Source organism: Tetrahymena thermophila (genome assembly GCF_000189635.1).
Source record: "Tetrahymena thermophila SB210 genomic scaffold scf_8254577, whole genome shotgun sequence".
In the NCBI taxonomy this organism is placed as follows: Eukaryota; Ciliophora; class Oligohymenophorea; order Hymenostomatida; family Tetrahymenidae; genus Tetrahymena; species Tetrahymena thermophila.
The window spans coordinates 11,922-31,813 of NW_002476348.1; the positions used below are offsets into that span (position 1 = coordinate 11,922).

General features: G+C 21.6%; 7 protein-coding genes across 7 annotated transcripts; 3 read left to right on the forward strand and 4 right to left on the reverse strand. All coding sequences in view use genetic code 6, as the record gives it.

Moving 5' to 3' along the window:
- Nucleotides 1-164: 164 nt before the first annotated feature.
- TTHERM_00664050 (hypothetical protein) lies at nt 165-1,616 on the forward strand (the record flags this gene model as incomplete). The annotated part of the gene is made up of 5 exons (XM_001020171.3): nt 165-226; nt 280-334; nt 383-469; nt 531-595; nt 788-1,616. The coding sequence occupies 5 exons, from the start codon at nt 165-167 to the stop codon at nt 1,614-1,616; spliced, it is 1,098 nt and encodes a 365-aa protein (XP_001020171.2).
- A 1,582-nt stretch (nt 1,617-3,198) lies between these two features.
- TTHERM_00664040 (hypothetical protein) lies at nt 3,199-3,677 on the reverse strand (the record flags this gene model as incomplete). Its single annotated transcript, XM_001020170.2, has 3 exons — nt 3,199-3,230; nt 3,335-3,514; nt 3,566-3,677. 3 exons carry the CDS (start codon nt 3,675-3,677, stop codon nt 3,199-3,201), a joined length of 324 nt encoding a protein of 107 aa, XP_001020170.2.
- A 491-nt stretch (nt 3,678-4,168) lies between these two features.
- On the forward strand, nt 4,169-5,143 carry TTHERM_00664030 (thioredoxin domain protein; the record flags this gene model as incomplete). Its single annotated transcript, XM_001020169.3, has 1 exon — nt 4,169-5,143. The coding sequence occupies one exon, from the start codon at nt 4,169-4,171 to the stop codon at nt 5,141-5,143; it is 975 nt and encodes a 324-aa protein (XP_001020169.3).
- Nucleotides 5,144-6,472: 1,329 nt separating this feature from the next.
- TTHERM_00664020 (hypothetical protein) lies at nt 6,473-6,850 on the reverse strand (the record flags this gene model as incomplete). Its single annotated transcript, XM_001020168.2, has 2 exons — nt 6,473-6,721; nt 6,788-6,850. The coding sequence occupies 2 exons, from the start codon at nt 6,848-6,850 to the stop codon at nt 6,473-6,475; spliced, it is 312 nt and encodes a 103-aa protein (XP_001020168.2).
- A 2,412-nt stretch (nt 6,851-9,262) lies between these two features.
- Nucleotides 9,263-13,262, forward strand: TTHERM_00664000 (transmembrane protein, putative; the record flags this gene model as incomplete). The annotated part of the gene is made up of 2 exons (XM_001020166.2): nt 9,263-10,246; nt 12,165-13,262. 2 exons carry the CDS (start codon nt 9,263-9,265, stop codon nt 13,260-13,262), a joined length of 2,082 nt encoding a protein of 693 aa, XP_001020166.2.
- Nucleotides 13,263-14,137: 875 nt separating this feature from the next.
- TTHERM_00663990 (3-beta hydroxysteroid dehydrogenase/isomerase family protein) lies at nt 14,138-15,420 on the reverse strand (the record flags this gene model as incomplete). The annotated part of the gene is made up of 4 exons (XM_001020165.2): nt 14,138-14,549; nt 14,611-14,758; nt 14,845-15,331; nt 15,385-15,420. The coding sequence occupies 4 exons, from the start codon at nt 15,418-15,420 to the stop codon at nt 14,138-14,140; spliced, it is 1,083 nt and encodes a 360-aa protein (XP_001020165.2).
- Nucleotides 15,421-17,456: 2,036 nt separating this feature from the next.
- On the reverse strand, nt 17,457-19,004 carry TTHERM_00663980 (tricarboxylate carrier family protein; the record flags this gene model as incomplete). Its single annotated transcript, XM_001020164.3, has 8 exons — nt 17,457-17,617; nt 17,678-17,821; nt 17,877-17,944; nt 18,000-18,177; nt 18,267-18,372; nt 18,432-18,536; nt 18,706-18,838; nt 18,913-19,004. The coding sequence occupies 8 exons, from the start codon at nt 19,002-19,004 to the stop codon at nt 17,457-17,459; spliced, it is 987 nt and encodes a 328-aa protein (XP_001020164.2).
- Nucleotides 19,005-19,892: the final 888 nt, after the last annotated feature.

The following is a 19,892-nucleotide window of genomic DNA, read 5'->3' on the forward strand; positions in this document are numbered from 1 at the left end:
TATCAATCAATTTCTTTTTTCAAATATTTAAACTCAACCAACATCCGAATATATAAATAATATTTAAATAAATAATAAATTTTCTGAAAAAAAACAAAACAATATTTGAAAAACAAAATTGCAAATAAAAAGATAACTAACTATCTATAAGAGCAAAATAATAAATGAATACCAGCAAATCTATTAGTTTGTGCTCAACAAACATAGAAATATAAAATTACTCAGCGTAAATTTATTTGTATATATTAAATTTTTTTTTTATTCATTCATTTGAATTAGAAATAGCTAAAAAGAAAGTTTTGAATATGTTCTATTATCCAATTCAATAGAATAAGTAAAATTTATTATGAATGCAAAATGTTTAATTAGATTTGTTATATAGATAGATGAATATTCAGTTAATTTTGAATATGACACAGAAAAGAATTTGAGTAGGCTAAATAATTTTAACAAGAATGCAGCTGGATAAGTATTTAAAATTTAGTATTTATTATCCATAAACTTACAAATAAATTTTATTTTGAAAAAAGATGTTTAATAATCGCTCATATATACAAAAATCACAATTCGATAGCTTACAAAAATAAATTAAAAGGTAAATTACAATTATAATATTTTTTTTATAAATTAAAATTTTGTAGATAATTGATTTATTAGATATTTTATTATTTTACTATAAGATTTAACAAGATTTTAATTATTCGCCAATTTAATTTTGATATTAAATACTTCTATTTCAAATTAGTATTTTGATAATATTTATTATTAATCAAAAATATTAAAAAAGAAAAGATAATCCGCAATTATTAGAATATAAAATCTTGTAGAAGTAATTTGACCAGATGAACTCATACTAAGAAATGATTCTATCAAATATTCCTTCAAATAACCAAGACTCATAAAGATAAGGGAAGTAAATGTGTCATTAATAACGCTAATAAAAAAACCAGGCAAGTAATAAACAGAACAAGAGCTTAACTTAGTTTTAAAGTTAAATAATAGGTCAAGATGATAATAGATAAATGAATTAAAAATATGTTTCTAAAAACTCTATAAATTTACCGAAGACAAACAACAGAGGATAGTATGGGAATTAGAATTCTTACACATAAATCTATGAATTAAAATCATTAGATCAAAAGAATTAATAACAAAAGATCATAAACTAACGCAAAAGAAATTCTTAAACTAAAAGTTCTACTTCTATAGAGTTAGAATCTAATCATCGAAAAAATCTGAAATCAAAAAAATCTATTGATGAAAGAGATTCTTCTGAAAATAATTAGAGAGATATTCTTATTGCTATTTTGAATGTACTAATAGATATGAAAAATAATTTTCATAATGATATGTAAGGTTTACAAAATAGTATTTTAAGAGTGGAAAATAGTATTTTAAGAGTGGAAAAAAGTATTTTAAGAGTGGAAAAAAGTATTTTAGGAGTGCAAGAAAGTATTAAATTGATGGCTAAAAGTTAAGATAAATGCCATGATTAAAATATGAATAAACTTAATCTTACTCTTTACTGCTTATAAGAATTAGTTCCAAAAGAAAATACTAATTTGAGAAGATAAATATATGCTGGCATAAATGAACATTATCGTAGACTATACTGATTAAAGAATTACATATACTATTTTTGAATTAAAACCAATAAATTTATATACAAATTACCTTGTAGCAAATTACTTAAAAATTGTTGAAAGAGAAAAATGTTTATTATGATATTATTAATCAATTTATTGTTTTTATTAAGATATATTTTACTTTTATATTTATTGGTATTTTGTTTGTTTATTTGTTGTCAATTTCTGATATTAAAATTTATAGAAAATAACAGATTCATAATATTTTTGTAGAATAAATAAACATTTTTTAAATAATATTTTATCTAAAGAAAAAAGAAATACAGAAAATTAAAAAATAAAATAAAATTCAATTAATTTTTCATAAAACTAAATAAATAATAAAATATTTTTAAATTTATTTAGATAGTTTTTAAAAAAAGAAATTATTTAAATTTTAATCTTGTATTTACTATACTAACAGGGTTTGTTTCATCATAGATTTATAAATAAAAAGATAAATGAATATTAAATAGATTTGTTTACTTACTGCAATAAAATTAACTTAAACCAACTAAAAGGATTATAATAATTGTAAATATACTAGAATAAATACTATCAAACATTAATTAATTTATACTTAATTTTAGAATTATGTTTAATATGAGTTAATTTATTAGGTGTATTTTTTTCAAGATTATTTAAATAAGAATTGGAGAACTTAGTTTATTATTTATTTAAGCAAATTCAATTCATATACAAATCTAAGAAAATGATTTAAGGATTACATATCATGTATTCTTTCTAAAATTTTTGAAAGATGATATATTAAGCTATCATTACATGTTTTTGAGTCTTATATTGCTTTATGGTTTGCAAGAAGATATGATCAATTTCTATTTCAATTTCATTCCAGCACGCACTTAATAAAAATTTTTCTATTTAATAAGTATTATTTTTATCATTATAGTCGTAATTACTTATTTTATGTGTTGAAAGCTTAAAGCAATTTGCTTAGAATGAATTTAAATAACTAGCTAAATCATACAACGATTCTTTAGACATTTTATTTTCAAATTAAATAATTAAATTTTCTAGTTGCTTTTTATTTGAAGAGAATTCTTAAATTTTTCTTATTTTTGAATATTGATCGATTGTAGGTATAAATGTTACGTTTAATGTTTCAAGCTATAATAAATTTGATGCAAGAGAAAAAATAACATGTGAATTGTTGTCTCTTAATTTTGTAATTATCAAGCTTTTAAGATTTGATTTAGAAATATGTTGCTTGTTGTTTTCATACTTTAAAAAATTTTTAGTTTCTAATTAGCTTAAATCAGTTTTAACATCAAATTGTAAAACATCAATTAGTAGAGTTTATAAATTTTAATGCTAAATTAGAGAATATATAATGTCCAAGATTACATCAGAATACACTGTATTTTCTATTGTAATATTGCAATGCTCAATACTAACCAACTAGCTAAATGCTTCTAAATACATTTCAAAATCATACTTATTTATTTTTACATTTTTGAAACTTATCAAAAGTTCAAGCTATTTTAAATTTTGTTTATTTGTTAAACATAAGGGTTAATATTTTAAAAAGTTAAAAGTAGGTAAATCAAGTAAATCATTGTTTAATCGCAAATCTAAATAGCTTAGCTATGTTAAATTTTTAATGTATTCTATTAGCTTTTCAAAATGTTACTGTTTTAGATACAAAAATTCAAATCGAACGCTTAGTTAATTCAGTTTATTTTTTTTACTAAATTGTTAAAAAATGGATAAAATGTTATCAATTGGGAATAAATCTTTTGTTTGTAATGTATTTTTGAAGCTTAAAGAAGTAATTTAGTTAGTCAAATTGCTGATTTTATCATGTAAGTAAGAAATGCATTACAAATCTGATGAATCAACATTAACTTTAATATCATTTTGAACGTTATCTAAATACTATATTAAAAATTATAAACCATAGCTTATATAAAAATACTAACTTTTTTCATTATTTGAATTTATATTCTAAACTTGGCTACTGGCATCAATCTTTTCTTCTTTAAAATTTTCTTATCCTTAACAATTCTTAGAATTAGATTTGGTGTTACCCATATTCTTAAAATTTACGCAAATAAGACAATTTATTTTATATAATCCAATTTAATAAATATATCAATCAATCAAGATTTTTATGTAAAATATAAAAGTAAATTAATTCATAAATAAATAAAAAATTTTCAAAATTTTGTTCTTCAGTAATTATAAATATTAATAAATAATAGGAAGGAGGGAGATGGATTTGCTAGTATAAATAAATAAATAACTATATTAATAAAACTAAAAGTTTTTTTATTTAAAGGAACACAATAGATTTAGAAGAGATGTAAAAGGAAAGAATCGAATTACGATATCAAAAGAATAGATTATTTAGATAGACTGACTCTAAATTGAGTATTTGAAAAGCATCAACGATAAACATAATTTTTATTTAAATTGTTAAGAATTAGTAAAAAAAGAGAAAAGGTTTTTAAATTTTCTTAAATTTATTCAGATTTCACCAAAATATTAAAAAATAAAAGCAATAAAATAAAATAAGTTTTTAAATGGCTGAACAAAAGCATAGGGTAGTAGTTAATTTGTATGATTTATCTGGAGGTATGGCTAGAGTTTTCTCTCCCATGTTCCTTTAGAAACAAATTGATGGAATTTGGCACACTGGTTGTGTTGTTTACGGTAAGGAATTTTATTTTGGTGGAGGCATCTGCTCTGGCTTACCAAAATAGACACCTTACGGAACACCAGTTTAGTAAATAGATGTTGGAGAGACTGAAGTTCCTGAAGAAGTCTTTACAGAGTTTTTGAGAGATATTTCAGATAGATTTACTATGGATAAATATGACTTATTTAAAAATAATTGCAACAACTTTACTGATGAATGTACTCATTTCCTAACAGGATAACATATTCCTGAGTATATAACAGGTTTACCTGATGAAGTATTAAATACTCCTATGGGTCAAATGATAAAACCTCTTGTTGATCAAATGCAATAATCCGTTGTAAATGCAAGTGGTTAATCAGCACTATTCCCAGCTTAGTTTGAAGGTGTTAATAATCCTCAATAAATGTTTGGAAATAATTAACAATAATAATAATAATAGCAATAGGCACCTATTTTCCCTAATGGTATAAATAATACAGATATCCTCAATAAATTTACTTAGTTGAATAATAACTAACCAGTTGATATGAAGAAAGTTGAAGAAGCAACTGATTTAATGGATTACTTTACTAAGGTAGAGGGACAAAAAGCAGTGATTATCGACTTTAACGCTGATTGGTGTGGACCTTGTTAAGTAATCAAGCCAATATTTGCTTAATATAGTGAAGAATACCCAAATATCAAATTTATTTCTGTAAATACAGAAAAAAACAAGGAGGTTGCCCAATAATTTGGCATTTAATCTCTCCCCACCTTCATCACCCTTCATGAAGGTGAAATATCTGCAACTTGGAAAGGAGCTAATCAAGTAAACTTAAAAAATAACCTTGATAAATTAGCAGAAAAGCTTAAATGAAAAATGATTAAAGTATTTGATTCAGTATATGAAAATGTTTTATAAAAATTTATGTTTTACATTTAAATGTATAATATTTATAATAAATAAAATATTAATTTTTAGATATATTAGTTTTTAAAAACAAATAAATTATTTCCAATCAAATTACTTTAATCAAAAAAGTTAAACTAAATATATTAATATCTTAGCTTAAAATTTAAAATACTCATTTTAATTTTGTTAAATTTATCAAATCAATCTTTTGAAATAGATGCAAATTAATTAAAAATTATTTTATTCAGAAGTATTTTTTGGTTTTATTAATTTTTAATAGCAAATAAATTATTTGCAATCAAATTATTTCAATTCAAAAAATTGTAAATATTTATTTTAGAATCTTAGTTTAAAATTTAAAATACTTATTTTAATTTTGTTAAATTTATCAAATTTTTTGAAATAAATGCAAATTAATTAAAAATTATTTTATTCAGGTTATCAGATAAAAAGAATAAGAAAATATAAAATATTTAGGATAGATAAAAGTTCAATATTTTAGATATAAAATAATACTTACTTACTTCTTTGAGTGAACCTATTCAAGTAAACTTAAAATTAATTTAGATAAGTTTGCAGAAAAGCTTAAATGAAGTTATTATTAATTTAATTTAATTAATCAACAATATTAAAAATTTTTATATTGTTTAAACATTTTTACAATAAATAAAAATATTATCATAGGTTTTACTTATTATCAAAAGCAAATGAATTAATTATTTCCAATCAAATTAGTTGATCCAAAAAATAGAAATTATTTAAATATATTAGAATCTAAATTAATATTTAAAAATACTCATTTTAATTTTGTTAAATTTATACAATTATTAGGAATAAATGCAAATAAATAAATAAAATATATGATTTTACCCATATTAATAAATAAAAAAATATAATAATTACAAGAAAATTCAAGATATTTAGGATGGATATAAGGGTTCCATATTTTAGAGATAAAATACTAACTTAATTAGTTTTATAAATTGAAAAATTAATTATTAAAATAGAGTTTTAAATACAGTTTATTAAGAGAGACATTTTAAATATGACTTATTCTGCTGTGAATAGCAATCGAATAAATCTTTAAATAGATATTCGGTTTTTTCCAAAATTTTTAAAAAATCAAGCAAAATCTATTTAAATTTATACATTTACTTAATTTAAAATAATTTAATTTATAGACTACTTGTTTGTTAAATATTCTTAGGTTATTTATTTTTAGGGAAGATTGATTAAAATTATTATTATCAGTTTTTTAAATTTATTGATGAATAGTTCATCAATTTAATTTTATCACAAATCCATAAGTACTAATTCTATATCATTTCTATTATTTGGGTTATTAATGTTATTGTTATTATTATTGTTGTTGTTGTTATTATTAATATTATTGTTATTGTTATTAGCATTATTATTGCTATTGTTGTTGTTATTGTTTAAGTTATTATTGTTATTTTAATTGTTTATTAATGGCTAGTTTATATTATTGTTGTTTGGCTGCTAATCTACATTATTTAACTAATATTCAATTCTCTAGAATACCTTTTTGTAAATAAAATATCCGAATAATGCACTAATTAAAATAATGATCCAATAAATAGTAAGTACATTCATCATCCTATCTGAAAACTCTCCACAACCACTATCATAAACAAAATTTAAGATTATCATATTGATACTTAGCATGAAAAACATAAAGACATCTTAAAAATCTAGCTTAATAATTAATTATACTTCAAATGATGCTTACTGGCTATAAACTATTAGGTATATATAGTATAATATAAACAAAACATTTATACCTGCAAAACAATAACAAATAGACATAATCGAAATTGCCATTTCTCTCATTCTCCCACATCTAGCTCTTAGCTTAGATTCTTGGGATGGATAGATATAAACAGAGAGGTATAAAAGAATTATGCACCTATTAATGCAGTATAATATTTCCTTTCCTATATTCATGTATCTAGTTAGCTGCTATTTGCTAAAATCAACTCTATTTATTTATTTTATTATTTTCTTGATTTATCGAAGACTTTTTTGAAAATTTATTAAAACTAATAATTTTTGATTATATCAAGTCTTTTTTTGCTCTTTTGTTGATCTATATCGATTCTAACTAAATTCAATCTTTTTATTTTATGTTTAAGTCATTGTTTTTCTGTCAAGTTAATTATGTAGATCTTTAAATATAAACAAAGTAGCACTTTTCTTTCTTTTTCATCAATCTATCTATATTAAAAAAAGATTTTTCTTTTAAAATCTTGATTTAATTACACAAATACTTATTATTATTTCTTTAATTTATGCAACAAAAAAAAATAATTTTCAAATAAACATAATTGGATGAATTAATATTTTGTTTTTATTCGAATAGTTATTTCATATAATCGATTCTTAAATAAAATATTAGTTTAGTTTAAATAATTTTTAAAATTTTTTTAGAAACTTAGCAAAATTTTTGAACTTTTTCTTTGATCAAATGATTAATAATCTCCCTCCTTTAAAAAACGTATTTTTATTTATTTATTTACTTATATTTATTATTCATTTACTATATTTTTGTAAATTCATAGATTTTTTTTACTAATATTAATTATGCATTTATTATATTTTCATGGCTTTTAAAAATCTTATCTTAATATATACCTACTTATACAAATCAATTTTTAATTTGAGTTTATAGGATTATTTTATACTTGTAATTAATTTTGAGATATCATGAATATTTTATATTTAATTTTTCCCTGCAATTCATCATTTAAATTATTTACGAGTTAATGGTTTCTGCAAGAAATAAAATTAGGTAAAAATTGAAAAAAGTGATACGTTTTTCTAAAAATATGAAATATTTATCTTAAGTTTTATTTAAAACAAAATTATTTATTGTTTTCTCAATATTTTATTTATTAACATAAATTAATTCTTGACAAATTTAGTGAATTATTGAATTATCAATATTCTATTTTTTAAGAATTAAAAAATTAAATAGTTTAAAAAATAAATTTTAATGGAAATTCCTATAGTTGACCAATATCAGTAAATATAAATTAAATTTAATGTTTTTGCTTTTGAAAGTCAAATAAAATTGTTAAATTTTAGTAAAAATAGAGTTTATCTATAAAATAAGCTATATTTAATTTTTTTAAAATTAAAATATTTAAAGTTCATTTATAGTAAATGTTGATTTTTGAATATTTAATTTTAAGTATGCTATGATTTTTGTTTTAAAAACAATGTTTTGATTTTGAACATATCTAATAATGAATGATTTATTTTTATTTTTTCTACTGGCCTAAAAACCGTAGACCAAGCGATCATAAAAATCTAATTAATTTTTTTATTATTAAAAAATTATGAAATTAATCAGAATAAATTATTAATCAAATTTTTTCTTTAGTCATCTTATTTAATAGCATCATAATATCATAAAATATTTGCTATCTAGTAAATTATTTTTAGATGATCAAATATTTGATTGGTTTTAAGTTTACTCATACCAAATTAGGTTCTTTTATATTAAAAATTTTCAATTAACATTAATCAATTTTTCTTTTCTTGATGAAATAAATTAGTTTAAACAAAATGAATTAATTCATTTAAGAGTTTAATAAAAAATGAATGGAGTATTCAAAAATTAAATATGAATTATAATAATTAAAGATAGGAGAGCAGCACAGTGTTTGTTACAAAGAATGAAGTAAAAAAGAAAACTACTGTGATTCATTCAATCAATCAATCAATCAATAAATTAATAAAAGTCAAATCGATTAAATCTTTTTATGAGAATCAGATCATAAAAAAATCAATCAATCAATCAATAAATCATTATGATTGTAATTGCAAAATAAATTATTGATGTTATTATAAATAAGATATTGTGAAAAAGTGATATTTATTAATCAAAATGGATGCATTTAGCATATTGATTATATATAAGCATATCAGCTAACCAATATATTAATTTTTGTATATTTTTTATTAATTTTGTTTGAAAAGTAGATTTGAAAAAGAAGAGAATACATAATAAACTAAGTATTAAATAAATAAATAAACAAACAAACAATACATATATAATAAATGAACTGGCCTTCAAGTTCAAATAAATCAGGTCTTAATAATAACAGCGGCGGTAATATTCTAAAGGGTTCTTAGTCAGGAGTTAAAAATCGCACTCCTCTGCCTCCTATTAGGTAGACTTCTAAGAAACCCTAAGATCCTAAAACTGCTTAAAACACACAAACACATTTATAGCTTGGTGGTTAGTCTGAAGGAATAATAAGAAGTTATAAAGAAGAAGGATAAATAGAAATGGCTGGAATAGATAATGATTCTAGCTCGCATGAAGAATAGAATGTAATCAATAGCAAATAGGGCTCATATATTTCAGCAAATAGCACAGAGAGAAGAGAATTGCGTTCTTAAAAACCAGATAGCTTCACCAAAATTCATAAAATTCTCTCTAAATGCATTTGTAGCGGAGCAGTTTTTTGGCTTTATATGATTTTCATATTTATATTTGGTATTATCACTATTTCCGTTTGCGGCTCTGCAAGCACTGAATTAAGCAAATTGAAAGATTCTGAGGCATATCTTTATTCACAGGAAACGCTTAATTTATGGCATAACAGATTTATTATGGATATAATACTGACTAAAGGTTAAACATGCCCGTAGAACTATGAATAAGCGTTAAATTATTAGTGGCCAGGCACTCTTTAGGGATGCGCATGTCCTTATACTGTTTAAAACATGTAATAAATATTTTTAGTAAAGGGAAAGTGTAATGCTGAATTACTTTCTTACAATTGCTACGATGTTGACCCTACTGCTCCATAGTTTATTAATACCTGGAAGAATGGGCAACTTATTTGTATTTAAAGAGATCCAAACAACTCGTTTTTCAACTCTCCAACATCATGCAACTCAAATAATCCTTAAAGTAATTTACGTGCCTGCGGTACTGGATAGACCGCAGTTTGTGTCTCTTCAACATAAAATTGTCCAGTAAGTTACGTACAATCATAAAACAATGATAATATAGTTGGAAATACTTAAGTATAGGTAACTAATTTATAAAGTTTACATATTTTCTTACAAATAAAAGCTTTTAATTGGCTTCTTAGAATAGAATTTACTTTCATTTACGAATAAAAAAATAGCACAGTATAGATACAAACATTTAATTTTTAAAATTTAAAGTACCTATTCTAAGGAAATATGAATACATTATTTGGTTTTTTCTATAAAGAACTTTAATTATTCAAAAAAGAGCCTATGCCAATTAAATTTTTCCATCATTAAGCAATCAATAGAAGAAAAGTGTTTATTATAAATATTAAATGCTAAATACCATACGTTCACAAAATAGAGCCGTGAAATCATAAATCAAAATCTCCCAACAAGATTTACTTATGAAACTCAATAAAAATTATTTTGATGTCTTTCATTTTCCTAACTATTACCAATTTAATATAAAAAAAGAAACTAAGACTACAAAAAGAAATTATGTTTTTTATCCAGTGCAAAATTCAGTTGTTAAACATTATAAAATAAGCAAACAAAGAAAGAAAAAAATTTTTAGGTTTTACTTGCAATATGCATAACTGAATAAATAATTTATATCAATCAATAAATCAATAACAGCATACCTATTTTTTTAGTTTATTAAAAAGTTTCTTTCAAAGGGATAATATAATATTTAATAAAATCCAAATATTGTGAAAATAACCAAATATTTTTTATTTAGATAGATTTTGTATTTTAATAAGTAGTTTATTTTTGCTACATCAAATAAAAATTTTAAACTCAAATTAGTATTTTATAAGAAATCAAGCATTCTTGACTCCAAAAAATCATAAACGTCATGCTTAAATTCCTAAGCTGAATTTAAAAAATATTGTCTTAATGGACTTAAAATTGAATTTTAATAAGAAGCAATTTTTAAATTTGTAAATAATATATAAAAAAAGAAGCATGTAAATATTATATTACAAATAAAAATTAATCTATAAGATTAACTATTAATTAGCAGATGTTAAAGTCTCTAAAAGGATTGGGTTTATTTATTTATAAACTTATTATATAGCAAAGTATTAGTGTAAAGTAAATAAGCTTATTTATTTAATATTAAAGAAGAGGATAAAAAAATTTCTTAACAAGATTTATAAATATTATTAAAATTAGAAATTTAATTTGAAGAACCAAACATTAAAAAATATCTATCTGCTTAACTAAAAATGAAAGAAGCTGGGAAAAATAATTAAAAAGAAAAATCGATTGATTTACTATTAATAATTAAGATTATTGCAAATATCAATCTCCCTTTAAATAATATTAAATAAAATAAATACCAATCAATATTACCTATTAAAAATAAGAAATTATAATCAATTTTTATGATCACACAAAAATTTATATCAATAAATTTCAGGTTGCAAATTAATTTGACAAAGATATTTATTTTTGCACTACTTTCAAATTGAAAATCACAATTAAAACAGAATTTAGTTAGGAAGTAAGTTAGCTTAAAATTTTACTCAAAGATGATAATTTAAAAATATCTTTTAAAAATAATTGGATTTTTTATTTTTTTACCTTTATAAAATTTCAAGCTTAGCATAACATTCTATCCAAATAAATTCAGGTCTATAATTTTTCTATGCTGAAAAATATCTTTTAATTAATAGATTTCACATTTATTTGATTGGTTTTTTCTTGAACGTGATTTTTATATATTTAAAGAATTCACCTCACATTTTAAGTTTTGAACAAAGTTTCGCTCCTCGAAATTAAAAACCATATTTAACAAAATATAAAAGCTAAATTACATACATAAATGCATATTCATTTTCTAACATTACAGCTATTTGATTTTGATATACCAGATAAAATTTTTCTTAGATAAAAATGATTTATTTATTTAATTTGAATTTTGTTCAATAAATATTAAAAATTAATTTATATCTGTAACAATTATTAGATCTTACAGATTGACAATACTGTTTCTTTATCTTTCGAGTTCTAGAGCAGTCACTATCCTATTTCATAATTCCGTATTGATGAATACAGCCATTGCTAACATATAACTGAATAACAGATATCTCCTACCAAGAGAGGTGATTACGTCCTCTTAAATAACAGGCGTTAGTACTGCAGCTAAAATGATACTCGTCCTATCTTTTTAGATTCTATTGGTGAAGAAGATCTCTTCCGTAACAATCCTTAGCTATGGTAGCTTGTAATGCAATCTTAACAACTGCCTGCCTACCCTCGTCCTAGTAATACCTTCTAGTGGGTCATGAGTAGTATGCCATATCCAACGTGGTCTATGAGTTGCCGTGACAGCTCTAAGTATTCTTTATCAGTTGCTCAAGAGAAGTTCGATATTGATAATGAAGATTATAATCAAATCCATCTCATAATCACAACTTCCATATCTTTGTTTATGGTTTCTCTTGTTTTGGTTATTATTGAAATTTGGAGAAAATTTGTTAGGTTGGGCGAAGTTCGCTTTTATAAGAGCTAGCGCTTTGAAGATTCTCGTTTCAAAAGTAACAGATTTGAACGTGTTCTCTATCCAAGAGAAAGGGGATGGGTGAGAAATACTTACATCATCACAGCCCTTCATTGGATTTTCCGCCTTCTGAATCTTCCTTCTATATTTATTGCATATTTATAAGTACAAGACAGTATTAATTGGTTTGACAATGCAGTAAGCTATCAGTGTGGAGACACTTTTTTCTAAACAAATATTGCTCATGACTACTCAAACTATCTTAAGTAGTTAAAACAATTTTATGCTGTTATGCTTAGCTTTTGGTGGGTTTTATTCATTATAGATATACTGTACTTTATATTCAACTTCTTCTATGAAATATTACCAGCTAAGGAAGAAGAATTATAAACTGATTTAATAGTAGTTGGAGGAGATAAACAAGAAATTATTCCTATAATGCAAAAAAATAATCCAGTCGCTGTTACTCAATAGCCCGTCTCTGTTCAGCATATTTAGTAGTAGCCAATTATACAAGAGGAAGTAGACGACGAACATTTATTCGACGATGAAAGAAAGAAGTGAGTAAACTATTTATTTAGCTTATAAATAAATACTTTACTTAGCAGCAAACAATAATCAAGTTACATACACAATTATACTAAAAACAAAATACATTTATTTTAAGTTGATATTACTCTATTATGGCATTTCTTTCTCCTTGATTCAATATTATAAATCATATAATCAAGTATACATCCAATTGATAAATACTTAAGTTTACTCCTTCTATATAAATCCATGAATATTTTTCGTAAACAAATAATGTTTATATTTTTTAATAGCGTTGCTATGTGAGATGAAAGTTAAACCATCTCAATAACAGGTTCTATAACTGAAAGAATTTTATTTACTTAATTTAAATAAATAAATAAAAATAATCTCAAAATTCTCTATTTGGATTTATGTTATATTAATTCATTCATTTTAGTTTGTATCTTAATTAACTCATTTATTTTTAATTTATTCTCTTATCATTTCATTTTTTAAAGTTTTTTTCACCAAATTCTATTAAATTTAGAGATAAAAGAATTTTTGCTCATATGCTAAAAAAATTTTAATTTATTAATGAAAAAGTAAATTTTATTTACTAAAAAAATAAACACTTTTATTTTTTATTTTTTTATCAATCTGTTTTTATTAAATTTTAAAAAAATTATTTTAGTACTTTTTACAGACAATAGCATTTTAAATATAATTTTTAAAAAAAGTAAATATAAAAAATTTATGTGAATTAAAATAAATTTTTTATTAAATAACCTTATTAAAGGCATAACAAATTTATTTTTGATTTTAAAAAGATTAGAATTTATTTTTGATATAGAAAGGATTAAATTTTGTTAAATTTTAGCAAGAATATTTTAATTTGACAAAAAAACATTTAATTTATATAAAATAAATCATAATCCATATTTAATAATTTCATCAGAAGTTTCAATTAATGTATGATAAGTTTATATATACTACATACCAAGATCTATTAAGCTCTAGGTGTTATCCATTATAAAGTATTAACCACTCATCCTAAGAGTTTCTTTGTATATTGGCAAACTTTATGCTTTTGCTACAAACTCCTCATGAGTGAGCTCTTTTGTATTTATTTATAATTGAGGCTATTTATCTTAATAGTATTCTTTTAAAACAGCTGCTATATCTTTTACCCACATCGATTGACTACAAGTAATGTATCTCTTTCCTCTTGTCACTTCAAATAAATTATCTTACATTGCTAAAATATGAGCTGCAGCAACATCTCTTACATCAACGATACCAAAGGTTATAGGTTAAGGAATTAATTTACCATTCAACAAACTAAATTTTAGATAATAATTAAATTAAATAAAGATACGATTAATTAAATATTATTATTTACTTTGTAATAACTCCTTAACTAGCTGAAAGGTATTTTGAGAGAGAAGGTCCTAAAATGAGAGTGGGATTAATTGTTGATAAGTTCAATTTATCTTTATTTTCTTCATAAATCTTCCAAGCTTCCTTTTCTGCAAAATATTTTGATTGACCTTTTTTATTTTTAAATCAACTTTAATTTGATGCAATTAAAATGTAAAATATTAATCAAATAATATAAGTATTATATTTTTTTTACCATAATATCCAGAATTTTCGTAGTTCTACCAAATAGATTCATCAAAATGAACTCTTTAGGTATTACCTTCGAATATTGCCTTTCCTGAGCTAGTTAAAACTACTTTCTTAATAGTTTGAGAGTGCTTTACACAAGCATTTAAGACATATCTTGTACCTAAAACAGCAGGGTTTATTATTTCTTCAGGAGTTTTGGCTTCATAATTGAAAGGAGAGGCTACATGAAGAACATATCTGCAATCTTTAACAGCTTCATCCCAACCTTCCTCTGATGAAAGATCAGCCTATGCAAATGACAAATTATTGTGAAATTGTTATGGTATGATTTCATAGAAATGAGAGTATTTTCTCTTATCTGCAAGATTTCTGACAGTTCCTCTTACTTTATAATTTAAGTGAAGTAGTTATTAAATAATATGACTACTTAAGAATCCGTTAGCTCCAGTAACTAAAACAGTATAATTGCTATTCAAAGCTAATTGTTATGCCTTTTTAATAAAGAAGTTTATTTAAAAAAGTAAATAATTTTATTGTTTTTTACATTTTAAGCAAGTCTCTTGATATTTAAATTGTTCATGTTTGCTTATTTTCTTTTATTTATTTATATTTTGGTTTAAGTTTTTATTTGTTTGGGAGATTAAATGTGTTGTTAATTTTATGATTTGAAATTAATTATAATTTTGTTGCTCAAATTGAAATGGCTGATTTAAAGATAAAGTAAAAAAATTAAAAAAAGTAAGTCTTTTTAAAAAATAAAAAAAAATATTCCAGAAGAAAAAAAGTTTTGATTGAAATTAATTAATTTGAAAGGATTACAAAATTTAATTTTATTAATTTTTAATTAAGAGTAAAACATCATAAGATAGATAGATATATTAAATTAAATATTTATCTATATCAATACAAATTTCTGATTATTTTTGATAAATAATTATTGCTTAAATGTGGTTCAAGGGATGATATTAATTACATAAATATTATCAGTATTAATCAAATTTTTTAAAGATAAATAATTAAGGCTTTACAAATTATTCTTTGTGTATTCCCAAAATTAAAAATTAAGGATAATTTTACTTTATTTATTAAATTATATTGAATGGTCAAATACTCTATTTTCTTTTTAACAAGGTATTCTAAAAAAATACACTTTAATTACAGATAAATTGATGTTTAGTCTTAAATTTATATTAAACACAAAATATAAGAAGTTTTAAACATAAAATAAATATTTAATATTTGGGTTACATAATATGGATTTTGTTTTAACTTTATGCAATTGATGATTTTTAATATAAAATTATTGTTATTAATAAACATAATATATATTCTTAAGCAAATATCCTTCATATGATTAATTTTTGCATCATTTTTAAAAAAATTTTATAAGTTATTTATTAACCAAATCAAAATCTAAAATTATTATTAACAAAAATAATTTTAATAACTAACTACTTATAATGATTAAAATATTTTTTATTTCAGATACTTTTTTGTATAAAAATTTTATCAATTTATTTTAAAGAAGTATTAAAATATTAAGCGTATAATAAAATATACTTCTCGCATGTCAATAAAAATGTTTGAAAACGAATTTTAATTTTAAAGAATATAAAATAACTAACAAATTTATTTATTTTTTAGAGGCAAAGACTGAATGAACTATTTATTTTTTAAATATTTTGTTTAGTATTTAAAAATACAGATTAAATTATAAAGTAAATTAAATATCTAATATAAATTTATTGGTAAAATCTGTAAAATATTAATCTATTAACCAAATACTAACTTCTCATTTATTAATAAAAACATATTTTAAAATAATGGTTTAATTGTAACGTAAATTTTTTTACTTTTTTTAGCACGCATGATCTTTTGAGAGTAAAATTTGCTATTTAAATAAATATCTCTCATTTAAATTAAAATAAAAATATTTGATAATTTGTATTGCTAAAATAGATCATAAAAATATTTAAATATATTCTCCATATCAAAAATACAAAAATAGTTCATAAATTAAATGAATTTTCAATAGTTATTATATAATTTGTATTAGAAGTATAATTAATTTTTATTTTCAAGCATTATTTTTTAATTAATTTATTAAAATACTTAAAGGTAATTTATTTACTTCTTGAAAAAAATTAAAAAGACAAAATAAAATAGTATTGAAATTAAATAAAACATAATTTTATTAAGTTTTTAATTAATTACCAATTTAATTTTTCAAATAAAAATATTTAATAATTTGTTTGTTTTGCAATAATAGATCATAAAATATTTAAATATTTTACTCATTACCAATAATAAAATAATACATAAATTTAATGAATTTTCAAATAATTATTAATTTGTATTAGATGTATAATTAATTTTTAATTTCAAGCATTACTTTTTAATTAATTTATTAAAATACTTTAAGGTTCTTTACTTCTTGAAAAAAACAAACAATTAAGCAAGACCAAATAAAATAGCTTTAAATTAAAACATATTTTAAACAGATCAGAAGAAAATATTAAATTAAAATAAATAAATAATTAATTTATTTGACAAGCTTTTTATAAAATATTAAAATAAATACAAATAAAATAAGAAAACTCTAATTAATTTATTGCTTCATAAACCTTTATTATAAGTAACATATTCTATTTTTTTGCCATTTTTATTAATAAGATTGTGGAAAGCTGGTTCTAATTTATTGACATGGCATTTAGTATTTTACTCGAATATTGAGAAACCAATAGTACCTCCTACCCATAAACCTAAAGCTGCCAAACCTTATTTGTTTTATTTTTAAAATTTATTTACTAAACAAACTCTCATTCAATAAAACTTACCAGAACTTACTAAATTTCCTGCTAAATTTCCTTTTGGGAAATATCCATATGACTTTAATAGCTTAATACCTCCGATTGGAATTAAGAATACTGGAATGGGTATAATAACTCTGCTTGCTGCAGTTTACCAGAAAGCCATTTTAGCTATTTTAAAAGAATTATTTACTTACATTTTTAGTTCTACTTTTTAATTATTTACCTGCAATAAAAGAATTTTGTATTTCAATTGGTTCTCCTGTTTCTAAATCTTTAATTTTTATTCCTTTACTATTATTTTAGGGAAAATTTCTTTTACTTTTTAAACCTAACAAAATGAAATTACGAAAAATCTTAGTATCTTGAGAATGCTAAATTGCATACATTAGCAACAGATACACCAATATAGGGAGATATGCTTAAAACAATGTTTGCTAATGTTTTATTGAATGCTAATTTCTTAGAGAGAGCAGCTGTACCTAAACTACCAACGATAGCAGCAGTCACTGCTCCTGAAAATGACACTGTTAATTTTAAAATAGTGGTAAAATTAAATTAATTGTCTTTCTTTATATTTATTTTCTTCAAAGAGTAGAAATTGAGTAATTCATACTTGCTAATTCAGAGCTACTGTAAACATTTGAAACATTTCTATTGAAGTAATTGAAACAGAAGTTGAATGTTTAGTTTATAGATTAGCTCATAACCTAGTTGAAGGGCTATATTTATATTTGATAGTTACTTAATATGCCATGATAAAAAAATTAATTTATTTTACTGTAGGAGGTAAGACTGCCAATCCAAAACTAATTGGAGTATTTGCTAAAACAAAAGCACTTGTTCTAAAGGGATAAGGGATAACTTCTTCAGTTTGAGGATGAACCTAATAAATAGATATTGTAGATGATCATTAAATATATGAATTTTGATTTGAAGACTTAAAACAGATTTAAATTTTAAATTTTTCATTTTTAAGTATTGCTTTTGTTTTTAATTGTATTTAGTCTACTATTATTCAAATTATAATATTGTTGTGGTTAATGGCTATTTACATTTGATAAGACTACGTATTTGATTCTCCATAATTCTTCATTAGTGTATTAGCTTTTTAATGCTGGGTCGGAATCAACTTTCTTTAGAATTTAAATGTATTCCTTAAGTGTCTTTTCTGTGTAGAAGAAATTCCTGTTATCATAAATAATTAATAATTTAAATAAATAAAAAAGAGAGATTTCTAAACTTGAAATAAAGAATTTTACATGGGATTCATCATATTTTTAAAGTGCTCAAGACGGCCAACTTAAGTTGATAAATCAAAAGCAGATTCAAGAGTAGAGTTGTATTGTTTCATTTAAATAAATTTTTTTTTTTGCTTATTTTTTTGAAAAGAAAGAGTAGGACAATTAATATCTTATTTTTATTATTAATCAATAATAAGCAAATAGAAAATTGTCGATTCTTTTTTTGTAACCCAATAGATAAAAACATACCTTCTAAAATTTACATCAATTTTCACTTTAAGTATACTTTTTTTTACTTAACTTTCATGACATCATTTTAGCCAGGAAATATTCATTTTCGAATGTTTTTTACAACTTATTGATCCCCTAAAATTTTTATTCATAAGTTCTAGAACACATGATAAAATTTACGTCATGTTTCTCAGTATCTTTAAAGATTAAACATATTATATTGAGATAAGAACAAAGATACTATTTATTTTTTAAATTAGAATTAGCAAAGTTAAACAATTCTACTATTCTTCTTTGAATTTAATAATTTATGTAAAATTTATTTAATTTTTAAACATCTAAGAAACAATAAAATAAAATAAAATCAAAACAAAATATATGATACATAGATATATACTTAATTTACTTATTTTTACTATAAAAGAATAAAATTTATAATTTTTCAATCATTAATGTTAATTAAGTGCTTAACTTGATAACAACTTAGAACCACATTTTAGAAAAATAGTAAATATCAAGCATTGATTCTAATACATTATATTAATTTTTTATTAATGTAATTCAAATACAATTTTCTTAATATTTTTTGAAAATTAAATAAAATTTACTGATAATGTTTAGGAAATAAATAATTTCATAATGATGAAAATTACAATTTTATTAAGATAGATTTTGTTTCTATGTTAAATTTTTAATATCTTATTTAAAATTAAAGCATCCTATTTTTATATTTGAATTTAATTTAAAAAACTATTTTTATGATTTCA